This window comes from Hippocampus comes, unplaced genomic scaffold (assembly GCF_001891065.2).
Source record: "Hippocampus comes isolate QL1 unplaced genomic scaffold, H_comes_QL1_v1.1 scaffold412, whole genome shotgun sequence".
Taxonomy (NCBI): Eukaryota; Metazoa; Chordata; class Actinopteri; order Syngnathiformes; family Syngnathidae; genus Hippocampus; species Hippocampus comes.
This window is the reverse complement of record NW_017805343.1, coordinates 62242-75858: the sequence shown is the minus strand read 5'-3', so window position 1 is coordinate 75858 and position 13617 is coordinate 62242. Positions and strand designations below refer to the sequence as shown.

The 13617-nt window shown below is 41.7% G+C and overlaps 1 protein-coding gene across 1 annotated transcript; it reads left to right on the top strand.

Moving 5' to 3' along the window:
• The first annotated feature begins 2869 nt into the window (after positions 1-2869).
• On the top strand, positions 2870-12748 carry LOC109516991 (tissue factor). The gene is made up of 6 exons (XM_019871854.1): positions 2870-3079; positions 5640-5748; positions 5860-6053; positions 8398-8579; positions 8677-8845; positions 11996-12748. Exons 1-6 carry the CDS (start codon positions 3004-3006, stop codon positions 12136-12138), a joined length of 873 nt encoding a protein of 290 aa, XP_019727413.1. The 5' UTR covers positions 2870-3003; the 3' UTR covers positions 12139-12748.
• The last annotated feature ends 869 nt before the right edge of the window (positions 12749-13617 follow it).

Genomic DNA, 13617 nt, shown 5'->3' with positions numbered 1-13617 from the left:
GGGCGCCCCGACGAGATCCACGGCGGATGCACCTCCGGGATGGACGAGGAGCGACGCCCGGGAAGCGGTGCAGCGCAGGCAGGGAGCCCGACCACCGGAAGCGGAGCCCAAGAAGCCCCGCCGCCGGTGCTCGGCAGTCCCCCCACGGGCAGACGGAGGAGCGACAGGACGGTCCACAGCAGCATAGCCCAGACACAGGTTCCGTCGACCCCCACCACGAAGGCAGAGGGGTGGAGAAGGCACGGGGCCCTGTCTGACAGTCGAACAGGCAGGATGCCGCGACAGTGCCACCGAGGACAACCGTGCGACGACCGACGGTCCAAAACCACAACGAATTGCGACAGGAGTGTAGGGTTTCTCCCATGACGAGAGTAGACCGTAGAAACGACAGTCAACCATAAAAAAACGATAAAAAATGGAATCATTGCGGGTGAGCAGCGGCAGCCAGACGCGCCAGCGTTCACCAACCCGGAAGTAACCCGGTGACCCAGCGTGCTGCACGGAATCACTTGTGGATCGGTCAACTTATACCAATAATGTCAAGTGAATGACAGGAAAATATACAAATTGGGGTTTCTGATCGCCCCTTGATAATTGTAGGCGCCTGGGTTCCAACCCAGGTAAGCCTTTGGTCTACAGCAGAGATCGGCCCTTTACCCTATTTTGTCAGTCCGTCCTCCGTCTCCGGCCTTGTTACTGGCAATTAATACCCTACAGAAATCACTTACTTTGCTCCATATATTCGAGTACCACTGCCGATCCCATCTTGAATGGCACATTTTGCCACAACTGCAAGCATCACCATAGACAACATTTACCAAAGATATCGTAGCCAGCTTTCTTAACCGGCTGGATTGATCGTTATTGAAATGGGTGTCTGTAGGTACTTTATGTCCTCTGACTGTACACTTAGGTGGGAGTGTTGCTATAAAAATATGTTGAGGCAAGGAGTTCTGTAATGGCAATGAAGCGAGTCGTAAAGTGAGGTCAGCTTTTATTGTCAAATATGCTCTATGTGGAACATACAGGACAGATGAAATTACTTTCCTCTCTCAACCACAGTGCAGACATGTGGTTGGTTGAGAGCTAGTGTTGTGCTGTTAATAGCCTGTTAAGAAAATAAAGTGTTTGGCTACACTCTGGCCTTATTATTTTGCCTCCTGACACCACAAACATAACCCGGTTAGGGACGATTAAAGGAACGGATAAAAACTGTTCCATCTTTGCTTAGTCTGTCCTTTTCAAAAAACTTCTCGTCCCCATCCTCCGTCCCCAAAATGGGCATCCCAGGGACTGAATTCCCATCTCCGGTCTACAGGTAGACATGACAAGCAAGGTATTGTATGCAATTTTTAATCGTACTTTCTTATTCCTCGAATGGTTGCATGAGTGTGTACTGCTAGTAATTTAGCTAACACTGTTATTGTAACTATTAAACTAAAGTATACCGTACATTATAGGTATGTGACAACTGACTTGTTTCTGCCATTGTTCGCTAGGACATTTTCATGTGATCGCATCGTGCAGGTCTATTTTGCATTCCTCTCAGATAAAAATGATATGGCTTGTTGAAAAAAAAAAAATGTTTTCCGCATTTATTTTTTGATATAATATACAGAGAAATCTCTTCTGTTGCCTCATTTTCAATTTTTATCGCAACTTTGACCACCCAAAAAGTGATAGTTTATAGTTGATAATTAACTGGAATATTTATATCAACCTATCCCGGCTAATTTTGAGGATTTGAGGGGACATGCACACAAAGTTATGTTGAATATATACATTGCCAAAATTTGTGTCGCCTAACCGTGAATACGGTGAGAAGCAGGAGAGCTGTTCACCGGGATAAACTAGCTGTCCATTGACAGCGATGGTGTGGGCATCTATGGGAGCCAAACATACTTCAGGCAGATGGGGGTCGCATTTCTTATCTTGACTCCAAATGCATTTTTGCTCTTACTTTTTTTCAAACAGCCGCACACCACTTTCATACAGACATTTGGTCAAAGACCCCTCCATTGTAACAATAGTATATAAAGTAGTAATTTTGCCCACATTTTGAAACCTGTAGAACAGGGGTGTCAAACTCATTTTTGTCGCAGGCCACATTATAGTTACGGTTTCCCTTGGCGGACTGTTATGACTATGAATTTTGTGCAACCATATCAATGTTTAACCACCTCTACATATTACAAACACAGCGAACAACAAATAGAAGGGTAACTAATTTTGACAACATCAGGAATAATGTATTGTTCAAACATTGTAATTATTACATTATATATGACAATTTGAAATTTTGACTTCAGCAAGCATCATGGAAGTTGACAGGCTTGAATTGCCTTTGCAGGCCACATAAAATGATGTGGCGGGCCAGATCTGGCCCCCAGGCCTTGACTTTGACACCGGTGCTTTAGAATGTCCTAACTTCATTCATTCATAGCACACTGACTTGTTCCTTTTTTCCAATTCTGTCTGGTGACATTGTTCTTGCTGGGAAAAAAACATTGTTTTGTTGTTACGTCCCTATGTACTGGGGGCGGAGGGGGGGGGGGGCAACGTTTAAAATCAAACAAGTTAAAGACTTTTTCTTCCCCCCCAACATACTGTTTCCTGAATCTATTAGTGAGTGTTTGTAAAAGCTTGAATGAGAGGCATAAACTTTGTGCACTGTGTGGGTTGTCACGTTATAAAATGCAGTACATTAATATTCAGTGCGTTACGACTGGTGAGGCAGAGCTACCACATTAAATATGGCGCACGCGCTTACGTATCCCAGCAACCGGTCAACCCCTTTCAGGCGGAGTCTATTTATATTCAAAGTCAATGGTTTGAATTGAAGGACTGCACAATGTGCACATTCAAATCGGAATAGTCACACAAGCGTCACCGAAAGGGGTCACTTGGGTACTATATACGCTCCTAACACAACCTCCGAGAACAAAGTACTGTCGACACATTTTCGAACCGGATTATATCAACTCGGTGGAATTGAACACAAAAATGCTGAGGACAAAGAGGACAGCAGCCGCTGTGACGCTGGTAACACTCGTCTTTCTCCGCTCAAATGCCGTCACAGGTGCGTTTGTCCCGTCCGCTTCCTTTTATGGGTGTAGCTGATGGAAGGTTTTCTTTCAGACGTATTTCAACTAAACACGCAAAATAAATGTTTGGTGTGGGTGACTGTGCGTGTGTATACTGTATACAGTACTCTATTTATTGTACAGTGTTGTCGACAAGATTGAAAATTTGTAATATCGCGTCAAAATCTACCATAAAAAGTGCTTGAAAGACACCTGGAATTTCAACCGTTTTAATTCACGAAAGATACGTGATTGAGCAATGTAATGTGTTTTTTTTAAATAGATAATCCAATCCAACTTTATTTGTTAAGCGCTTTAAAAGGAGAGAACACTGCAACCAAATAGCTGTGCAAAGTTAAAAAAAATAAAAAATAAAAGAAAATGGATAATAATAAGAAAAAAATAAGAAATAAATAAATGAATAATGAAATAAATATAGAACATGGAGGTAGAGGTGGGTAAACGCGTACGATGAAAAGACACAAATGCTGGTCATGAAGGATGGGAAAAAAATCATCATAATAATTCAAACATAAATTGTACATAAAAGTTAGATTTTGTTGAATACATTTCTCCTTAATTTAGCAGTTCATATACAATTTTGATAGTTTTCTTATAGCCATGCTAAACATTCCACCTACATTTTTTTTAGATCATACATATAATTGACGATATTACACTGTACGGTTAATCGTCCATACCAACAGGTGTCAAATTCAAAGCCCGGGGGCCAGTCTGCCACATCATTTTATGTGGGCCCCACCAAGGCAAGTCATGTACATCGACTTTGTGTTTTTTGCTAAAATGCTAAAATCTTCGGTTTTAACAACAAGAAGATTGCAATCATTTTTTTAACCAACGCTCATTGAAAGGTTGTTTTTTTTAAACTGGCTTCTAATTTCAAAAGTAGTTATTCGTCAATTTGTTGTGTTTATGATACAAGATGCATATACTACATCCAGACAATTTCAAAAGTAGTTATTCGTCAATTTGTTGTGTTGATGATACAAGATGCATATCCATCCAGATGTATTTGCTTTAATTTTGCTTTGCTTTCCCCTGCTGTCAGTTCGGCATCGCAAACGAGAATCTATTTTTAATCGCCTTGCGTGGATCAAGATTGTTGAAATAAAAACAAACAGAAATAAAATTAGTGTGGAAAGTAATTGAACAAGCAGGAGTGCTTATCATTTTCTTCCAATGCAACTCAGGTCAGTCACTGTTCATGTCAAAAGAACACTTAATCAGTCGCAGACCGCAGACCAATTATCATTTTCTTCCAATGCAACTCAGGTCAGTCACTCTCCATGTCAAAAGAACACTTAATCAGTCGCAGACGCAGACCAAGTCATGACTGACTCAATGTGTTTTATGACTGAAAAGCGTTTTATCCAGAAAGGATGGGCCATACAGTTCAAAGTTGGCATTTACGATCTAGAGTTTTCTGTCAGCCGCATTCTTTTGAGGTAATTGAATTTCGAGTTGGAAAAATAGGGTTCTTTCGTGTTCATGCAAGTATGTTGAAAGTTTACACTTGCTCACCTGTGTGTGTGTGTGTGTGTGTGTGTGTGTGTGTGTGTGTGGGTGTGGGTGTGTGTGTGTGTGGGTGTGTCCAGAGCGATATAGTGGGTGTGTGTGTGTGTGTGTGGGTGTGTGTGGGTGTGTCCAGAGCGATATAGTGGTACCTCTACTGACGAAATTAATTGTTTCTGGAAGAAATTTCTTAACTAGAAAATTCTGTAAGCAGAGACGCGTTTCCATGTAAATGTCCTAATCCGTTCCAAGCCCCCAAAAAATCTGACAAATGTTTTATGAAGCAATACAAATGCATCAAAATATGTAACAAATACATGTTACAATTAGATTATTGCACAATAAATGAGAGTTGTGCATAATGTAAAAAGCAAAGATGAGTAAAGAATAAAAATGATGGTCATTTAACTTTTAACTGCCTCACCCATCGTTTTTTACCCTCTTTAGGTTATGTTCTCTCTCAGAAATGTTTTTTGCCTGGCGTTTTGTAAAGAACTGATCCAAGGATGCTTGCTTTTGTCGGCTATTAACAATCCTTCGAAAATGTCCAAGGCAAACATCAGCATAATGAGCAATCGCCCGACTGGTGAACAATTTTTCTGGGTGATTCACATTAATGTAAAACTATCAGAACGCCTCATGCCCCAAGGGGCGAATGACAAGGACGCTGTATAAACACATTCTATCTACTCATGTAGACACAAAGGGTAGAGGTCCCTCTTAGCCAATTCGAAGCCAGGAAAATGCTAGGTAATAGCCAATGGCAGAGCAGCTATAGGTATGTCTCGTTCAGGAAACTCGCAGCTGTATTTTTACCTTTCGTATCTTGAAATTTCTTTCGTAACAAGAGGCAATATTTTTCTGTTGAGGTGTTTCGTAACTTGAAAATTTCATATGAAGAGACGTTCGTAAGTAGAGGTACCACTGTATTTGGTTTTAGTTATATTATTAGTTACATTACTATAATTTGACGACAAACTTTGAACAATATTTAAAATGTTTTGTGTCGATCTCATTTTTCAGGGATTTATCCCACTGCACAGACCGTCACCTGGAAATCCACAAACTTTAAAACCATTTTGACCTGGGAACCGTTACCGACTGACTACTCCTACACTGTCGAGTTCTCTCCGTAAGCCTTTTCATAGATAATGTACAGCAGTTCAGTTCTTCCAACAGCAACGTTTTGCCCTATCATCATTTGCAATTATGTAATGGATTATGTGTGTGAAACCTTTTGCAGAGTTGCCAGAGACAAACAGAGGAACTCTAATTGCATACGTATCTCAACAACTATGTGCGATCTGACCAGTTCACTGGCTGACTTAAACTCCTGCTATGTAGCTGATGTCCTGTCTGAACCCCCACTGGGAGTAACCTCTGACCTCACTGAGTTCCCACACACAAGCTCCTCACGATTCTGCCCTGCCAATGACAGTAAGTTGATTTGAAATCGCCATCATTTAACCGGATCCCAAAAAAAGATGACAGCAATGTGGCATTGGACGGAAACAAATGGTTGAGGATGATTCGCAAATCATTGTGATTCTGTTTTTATTGATGTGTACCACAATGTCCCAACTTCATTGGAACTGGGTTTGTGCATAATATACATGATAAGCTTGAGAGAGGCTGAGAATTAGGCTACCCGTAAATGTTTGGGGCTTGGTTGGGGGCTGAGAGAAGTATATTTCTCTCCATTTTCGGTGCTGAAGTGTACAACAAAAGATTCAGAGTTGCTGAGGTCAACAGGCTTTTCCTCAACGTAGTGCTTCTCTTCAGACACTGCCACCCAGTGGGCACATGCGTTCACTGCATGGATATCAAACGATCCGCTGGAGACCTTGAATATTGGCAACTCGGAAATATTTAGAAATGAAAGATTTGATCTCAAAATAATATTTACTTTCCCTGGTAGGTATTTTGTATTTCAGTGACCACTTCCAAGTTTCGTTCTACTTTCTTATTCCATGTTTTCAGTATGCACACGTTCTATGATGAATGATGTCATGGTGCTATTTGTGTTTGGCGTGATGCGCGGTGCATGATGCAACAACAGTGTTCCTGCAGGGCTGTACTCCCAATTTATCACCTGATAGCACTGGTGCTACCAAGTTTTCACTTGGTTGCAGCAGCACATGATTTGGTCGCTCGTCCCCTACTTGCTTTTGTATGGCTGCATGATACTGGGGAAAAAAAAAAACATGCGATATTGTTGTTTAATATTGCGATGTCAATATTGTTGCTTTATTTAACATGTTGCGAAATAAATGTCGATCGCAAGGGGTGTAGATGGGGAAAAAAAACCTTTTGTGTGTCTCTGCGCATGTTATAAATGTTTTTTTGTGTTAATGCACACTGCACCTTATTCATCCTATGAGTGTCACTTTCACAAAAAGTACTTTAAAAAATAAAAATCAAGCAGGACACCTTTTAACCCTTTTAGAGCAACGGTGGCGCGTGACCCGCATTATTGGAAGTTGTTAGCGCTCAGTAGTCTGCAATTGCAGCTCGGGATCAGAGCTGCAGTAATTATTATTATCATTCAAAGCTTGTTTGACGTACAATTCGCCAATGGAAGAGGGGAGCGGATAGCTCAGTTGGTAAGGTATCGGTTTGCTGCACGCGAGACGGGGGTTCGAATCCCACTTGGGGCAATAGAAAATCGTAACATTTGACCATTTCTGGGCTTTATATGTTGTTCGAGCGACCGTATTTTCCGCACTATAAGACGCTTCGAAGTATAAGGCGCACCTTCGATGAATAATGAACTTACTATTTTAAAACTGTTTTGATATATAGGGCGTACCGCTACAGATAGAAGCTACAGTGGTGGCTGTGGTTGCGGTATGGATGCATCTAAATGGAGCTATGCTAAAGGAATACAATACAATACAACACAGCTTTATTTATCTCGAACCTTCACAACCGCTGTAGCTGTAACAAAGCGCTTTACAGAACATTTAAAATATTCCGTCCAAGAAATCAGAATATTGATCCATATCTAAGGCGCATCGGATTATAAGGCGCACTGTTGGCATTTGAGAAAACTGAATGCTTTTCGGTGCATTATAGTGCGGAAAATACGGTATTCCTTATTGGAAGTGTGAACATGACTCCAAAAAAATGTGCACAGCGTGGTACAAAGATCATTGATGATTTTTCAAATTAGGTGGAGAAAACTTTAAGAACATAAAATGTTTGAAAAAACAAATGCGCGTTGATTTCAATGTACGTATCTCGGAAATTTGCACTGGCCCAATCAGGCTATCGTGAGTGAACTTCGTGTGGCCCTCCACAGTGATGTAGTGGCCGTGGGCCACTGTTCATGTGAAAATTCAGTACAGTAATTTCCGAACAGCGCTTATTATTATTTCTACTCAGTCACCAGGCTGACTACTGCTGATATATTGTGTCTCCCAACTGGTTTGATGCTGTAACATTCTGTAATGCTGGACACAAGTACAGCACTTGGACACCGCTGGGGTTTCGTCGTATTTCTTCTTGAACTTGCAATGAACATTCTTTTCCCCTTGTCATGTTCTTAGCTTATCTTAGTTGTTTTCGATAAAAGTCTCACCAACACAGAGGAGATCATTTTGAGTTACACTGATGCTTGTGAAATTTACACGAACTCAGTATGATCGCGGTCAATTCCCACTCAATGTTTTGATCACGTTTTCAAAAATATTGCGGACACACTTTAATTAAAATGGACCGTTTTTCAGAGTTCACACGTTTTCTGCCAACAAACTACATCTGATCAGTGTCCTCTTCCCAGCTGATATCGGCAGACCGGATTTCAAGCTGGAGGTGAGCGACAACAAAAAGACGACGACGCTGTATGTGACCGACCCACTCACTGCCTTGTTTCGAGATGGTCGCCAGCTGAACATCAGAGACATTTTCTCAGATAAACTGCATTATAAAGTAACATACCGTAAAAATAAGAGCTCCGGCAAGGTAAGTGTCAACTTTCATTCCAAATCGGCTTCGATTGCAAACGAACGATTGAATTCATCGGGGAACCGTCGTTCCTCTCTTCACCGTATTCTTTCAGAAAGTGTTCATCTCGCCGACCAGTGTGATTGAGCTGTCTGCTCTGGATCAGGGAGAAAGCTACTGTTTTAATGTTCAGGCCTTCATTCCAAGCCGCAGCATTGATAAACAACTGGGAGAGTTCAGCCAAACTCAGTGCTCTGATGACGACGAACAATCCTTCTTTGAAGGTGAGTGATTAGCTCTTTTGTGCCAAACAAAATAAAGATTAAGGTCCAATTTATTAGTCCCATGAAGGGAGACTAATGTAAATTAGGAATGTCTGTAGTTTTTTTTTCCTCCCCGAGTTTCAATATGACCTAGATTCTGGAGGACTTAAAATCAACAAAAAAAGAAACTCAATTGGGAGGGAAGGTAAAAAAAAAAAAATCTCACGAGAAAGATTCCTGAATATGTTTGCGACCTCTTGCAAGTCCGTGACCCACATTTTGAAAGATTTAGTGTGGTTTATCGCAAGTTGTGCACGCCCTTGTAAAAGAACTATTTCAACTATTGCCTTCATGATGATGGAAAATTTGTGTTGCCACATTGCTCCTCCCTGAGTGGTCTCCTTATCGAGGTGGAATGGTTTGTGTTTCCCAATCAAAGCCTGGTTTGCACGGCAAGATTTTAAACTTGTCGGCGGAGTTCCAAAACCTGAGGAACCCCACACAGGGCGATTAAAGGTCCCCTTTTCGGACTTTTGACAGCGCCATACTTTACCACGTTTGCCGTGCGTTTGTGAGCTTTCAAGACGCCAACTCTGTCAAAGGACCGGACAAAGCTGTCCTTGCGCACGCCTATTCAAAAATCGTGAATTGGTAAAAACGATATTTTTATTCCCAGTATTTTTTAATAAAGACTCTTGAAGGTCCGGATGAGCTGGACCACGGTCCGCCAGTTCTGGACCACTGTTCTAAAATGTCCCTAAGTGTGATTGTTAGTATGAATGGTTGTTTGTCTGTGTGCCCCCTGATAGGCTGGCAACCAATTCAGGGTGTCCCCCGCCTGCTGCCCAAAGACAGCTGCGATAATTTCTAGTAGCCCTGTGACCCTCGTAAGGATCATGTGATAGATATTGATGTCAGTGTCCCTTGTACAGCACTTTGTATGCAGCGATGGCTGTTTGAAAGTGCTCTATAAATACAGTTGAGTTGAGTTGAGTTGAGTTCTAGCAAGAGGAGAAGAAGTTTTTGTCGTGAAACCAATATCATGCACAGTGGCTTATGCAGCATTTACGTAACCCAGAAACCTGCAATTGTTATTGTAAAGATTGGATACTGGTTGTGCTGGGAGAGGCCTTCAATATTCACACGAGCAATGACAGGGAGACCTGGAAGGTCGTGTTTGGGAAGATAATTTAACATTCCAAGAATATTTGTTGTCATCACATTGCTAACAGAGCTTCAGTCTGAGTGTGACAAGATGTGAATGATTCGCGCGGGGGGCCGTCAGGAATCAACAACAACAAAAAACAAAAATCACATGTATGTCCAGAGTTTTTCATTGTGAAAGGTCCAGTTTGAATTGACCAATTTATCATTATTTGCACTAAAATAACGGGAAACATTTGGAATAGTTATTTATAGTTTGACATCCATGTGGCCTCTGGCATGACTATATGCTAGGATGACTACTGGTAGCCTGTTAGCATTAAAGCTATCCTCTTGCAAAATTGTTCTTGACTATGTACGATTTCAAAAGACCCCCCCACCCTCGCGCAATCATTCACATCTTGTCACACTCAGACTGGAGCTCTGCTAGCAATGTGATGACAACAAACATTCTTGGAGTCAATACAAATGACTTTTCCAACTGTTACACATCTTAACATGACATCCAGTCTACAAAGACCAAGCAATAATTCTAATTAACTATTCAGGGGTGGCCCGGTAGTTGAGTGGTTAGCGTGTCAACTTCACAGTGCAGAGGTACTGGGTTCAATTCCAGCTCTGGCCTTCCTGTGTGGCGTTTGCATGTTCTCCCCGGGCCTGCGTGGGTTTTCTCCGGGTACTCCGGTTTCCTCCGACATTCCAAATACATGCATGACAGGCTGATTGAACACTCCAAATTGTCCCTAAATGTTGAGTGTGAGTGCGGGTGGTTGTTCGTCTGTCTGTGCGCTGCGATTGGCTGGCAACCGGTTCAGGGTGTCCCCCGCCTGCTGCCCAAAGATGGCTCCAGCACCCACCGCGACCCTAGTGAGGATAAAGCGGTTCGGAAAATGAATGAATGAATATTCTGGGGTAATTACATTCTAACGAGTGATGGCAGATTCAAAACATGTTACCTTGCGGGTGATTAACGCGGTGGATTGCTGTCTTTTACACCGGTGACCACGGTTTAAATCCCAGTCACGACATTCACATCATAATCTGATTGACTCAAATTCCAAACCACTGCCTGTGTTCAAATGCACCAGAAAGGGCATCTTGTGTCTAAATTATGTCAAAAACATACCAGTCGTTACTGTGGTGACATTACAAGTTGTGCCCCACTCACTGCGTGTCGTCGTTTTACCACTAGAGAGTGCTAATCGACTGCGAAAAGGGTCTTGATTTAGTGTCAAATGGATTTATGTGCTCTATAAATATCTGTATGAATGGAGTGTAATGAAGCCCAGAAACGACTCGGGCAACAAGAAGGTAAAAAATCCGTCGACCATTTTTTTTAATCTAGTTGGTGTACTTGTTTAATTTTCATTTTCCTACCCTAAGTCTTTGGTTTTAAAAGACAGTGACTGCGGGTGTTTTCTCACAGCAATCCTTTTTTTCTCGATTGCCGAAAACAACTACCTCCAGTTTGTTTTCATTCAGCCAAAGGAAATTTTGGTTCATCCAGTTGCTATTTCGCTCAAGACAGTGACACAGCATGTTGAATGAACTGCTGTCATTTGGGAAAATTGATGAAAAGCTGTGTGACACCTGCATAAACCATGAAGCATCTGACTCAAAGGGAACATACAGCGACTGAAGAAAAAGGGTCCAAGGACAAACCCTTGAGGGATCCCACATCATGGCCATTTGATTAGATTCAAAACATAGAAGGATCACAAAGAACTACTTTCCTTGAAGTAGGACCTTAACCATTTTAGGACTGTTCACTTGAATCCCACCCAAGTTTCCAACCTGTTCAACAGTTTATTTTTGATCAGTTGTCTCGAACTTTAACTTTTCGATCAGATCTGAAGAGGGACTTCCTATGCCCTCGTCTTCGCAGGAAGACTTTGGGGCAAGATTCAAGACATACTTTTGTGTCCATCTGTATTTTTGTTTTAATTGATCAATGCTGGTCATTAGCACATCTGATAATGTATCTCAAATGTCTTTTTTTCCCTACAGTGTATTCAGTGGGCGTGATTGTCGCTGTCATCCTCCTCATCTTGCTGCTGATCATCATAACTGTTGTAATAATAGTGTGCTGCAGGCGCAAGAAAGGTGCCCTCAAAACGGAAAAAGAAGGCGTTCCACTCCAGAGTATATAAAGGGTTCGCATCACAGTCACCCATCATTATTACGGTACGCGATAGTTACAGATATTGGATGGACATAACACTAGTCCCAAGAGTTTCTTTTTTTTTTCTTTTTTTTTTTTTAATGCGAGAATCAATACATCGGTTTCTGTGAAACCACTTTTTAATTTGTCAGATGTTCTGTAGACTATTGCAGAAAATAACTTATTTGCTGTCTTGTGAGAATTCCGTCAGGCTCAAATTAAAATAGTAAAAATATATTTTTTTAATCATTATCCTCTTCATCACCATAATAATTGGAGTAGATTTTTTTGTCAAACCAAAAAAGATCAACACAAATCCCAATCTCATTTTTGATTGACATATTGTCCTTAAAATCTGTTCAGATTTGTGTATTCATGCTGCTTTTGCCAATCATTGTGAAATATCACCTCCACTGTTTTTTGACGACTAAGCACTCTTAAGTATTCACTTTGCTCCTGAGACTTGTTTCTTAGGTTTGACAGAACACTCTCATCTTCTTGTTTACTGTTTCAAAGCACCAAATGAAGCACAACTGGTGTTTGTCGATAATGTAATAAATATACGGGCTGTGTAGCAGGCTACAGGACGGATCAAATCAGTTTGCCTGTTTCGAAGTCCTTTTGCGCCCTCTAGTGGATTAGTGCATTTACAACAAGTGAATCGTCGCTTGGAGAGTGGTTGTGTGCGTGTTGTTGACTGACAAAATCTAAAAGATAAAACACTGAAAAATAGAGAAATATGTTCGAGGATGCTTACTCAGCTTTGTGTCAGCTCCTCTATTCGTGGCTCCGGTGAAAATTACTTTTTTTGGGAGCGGTTGAAAAGGTGAGTGTGAATCGCGATTGGTTGCCGTCGGCGGGACCCTGCTTGAGCTGGTATCACGTTCACGACTTTTTCAAATGTAGAACACCCATCAACTGAGAGAGAATTCACAGTCACATGTGGCAAGTATAGCGTCGATGACCTTGCTCTTGCGTAATCCACAGCAAAATAACAGTATGTGACGAGTTCTGGCTCGATTCATGACAAAAATACAGTTTCAAACAAGACACAAAGGTGTGAGTCCCCGTCGCTAGGTAAGAGATTTTCTCTCTTTAAGTCAAAATATCAAATTCCAACAAGGAATGACGACTATACTGCCCAGATGACAACGTGCTGGTTGCTTATCGTTGGAGGGGCTACGCCAACACTTCTTGATCATGCCACCGATTTACGTGAGTTCGAGCGATGGTGAAGTGAGCAACATATGCTGACCTTTTGGTCCATTTTCTTCAATTTTATCTTCTGCAAATGTGTGGTCATGGCAACAGAAGTATGCAATATCAGTCTTCTGCTTCATGCAATGCCCGGCCGCCATTTCCCTCCCAGCCGTCTCTCGAGTGCAACGCGGTATTTTCTTCGTCTGACAAATCGGAGTCAGTCTCGCCATTTTCATTGCCAGACTCTGAATCCAAGAACCTTTCTGGA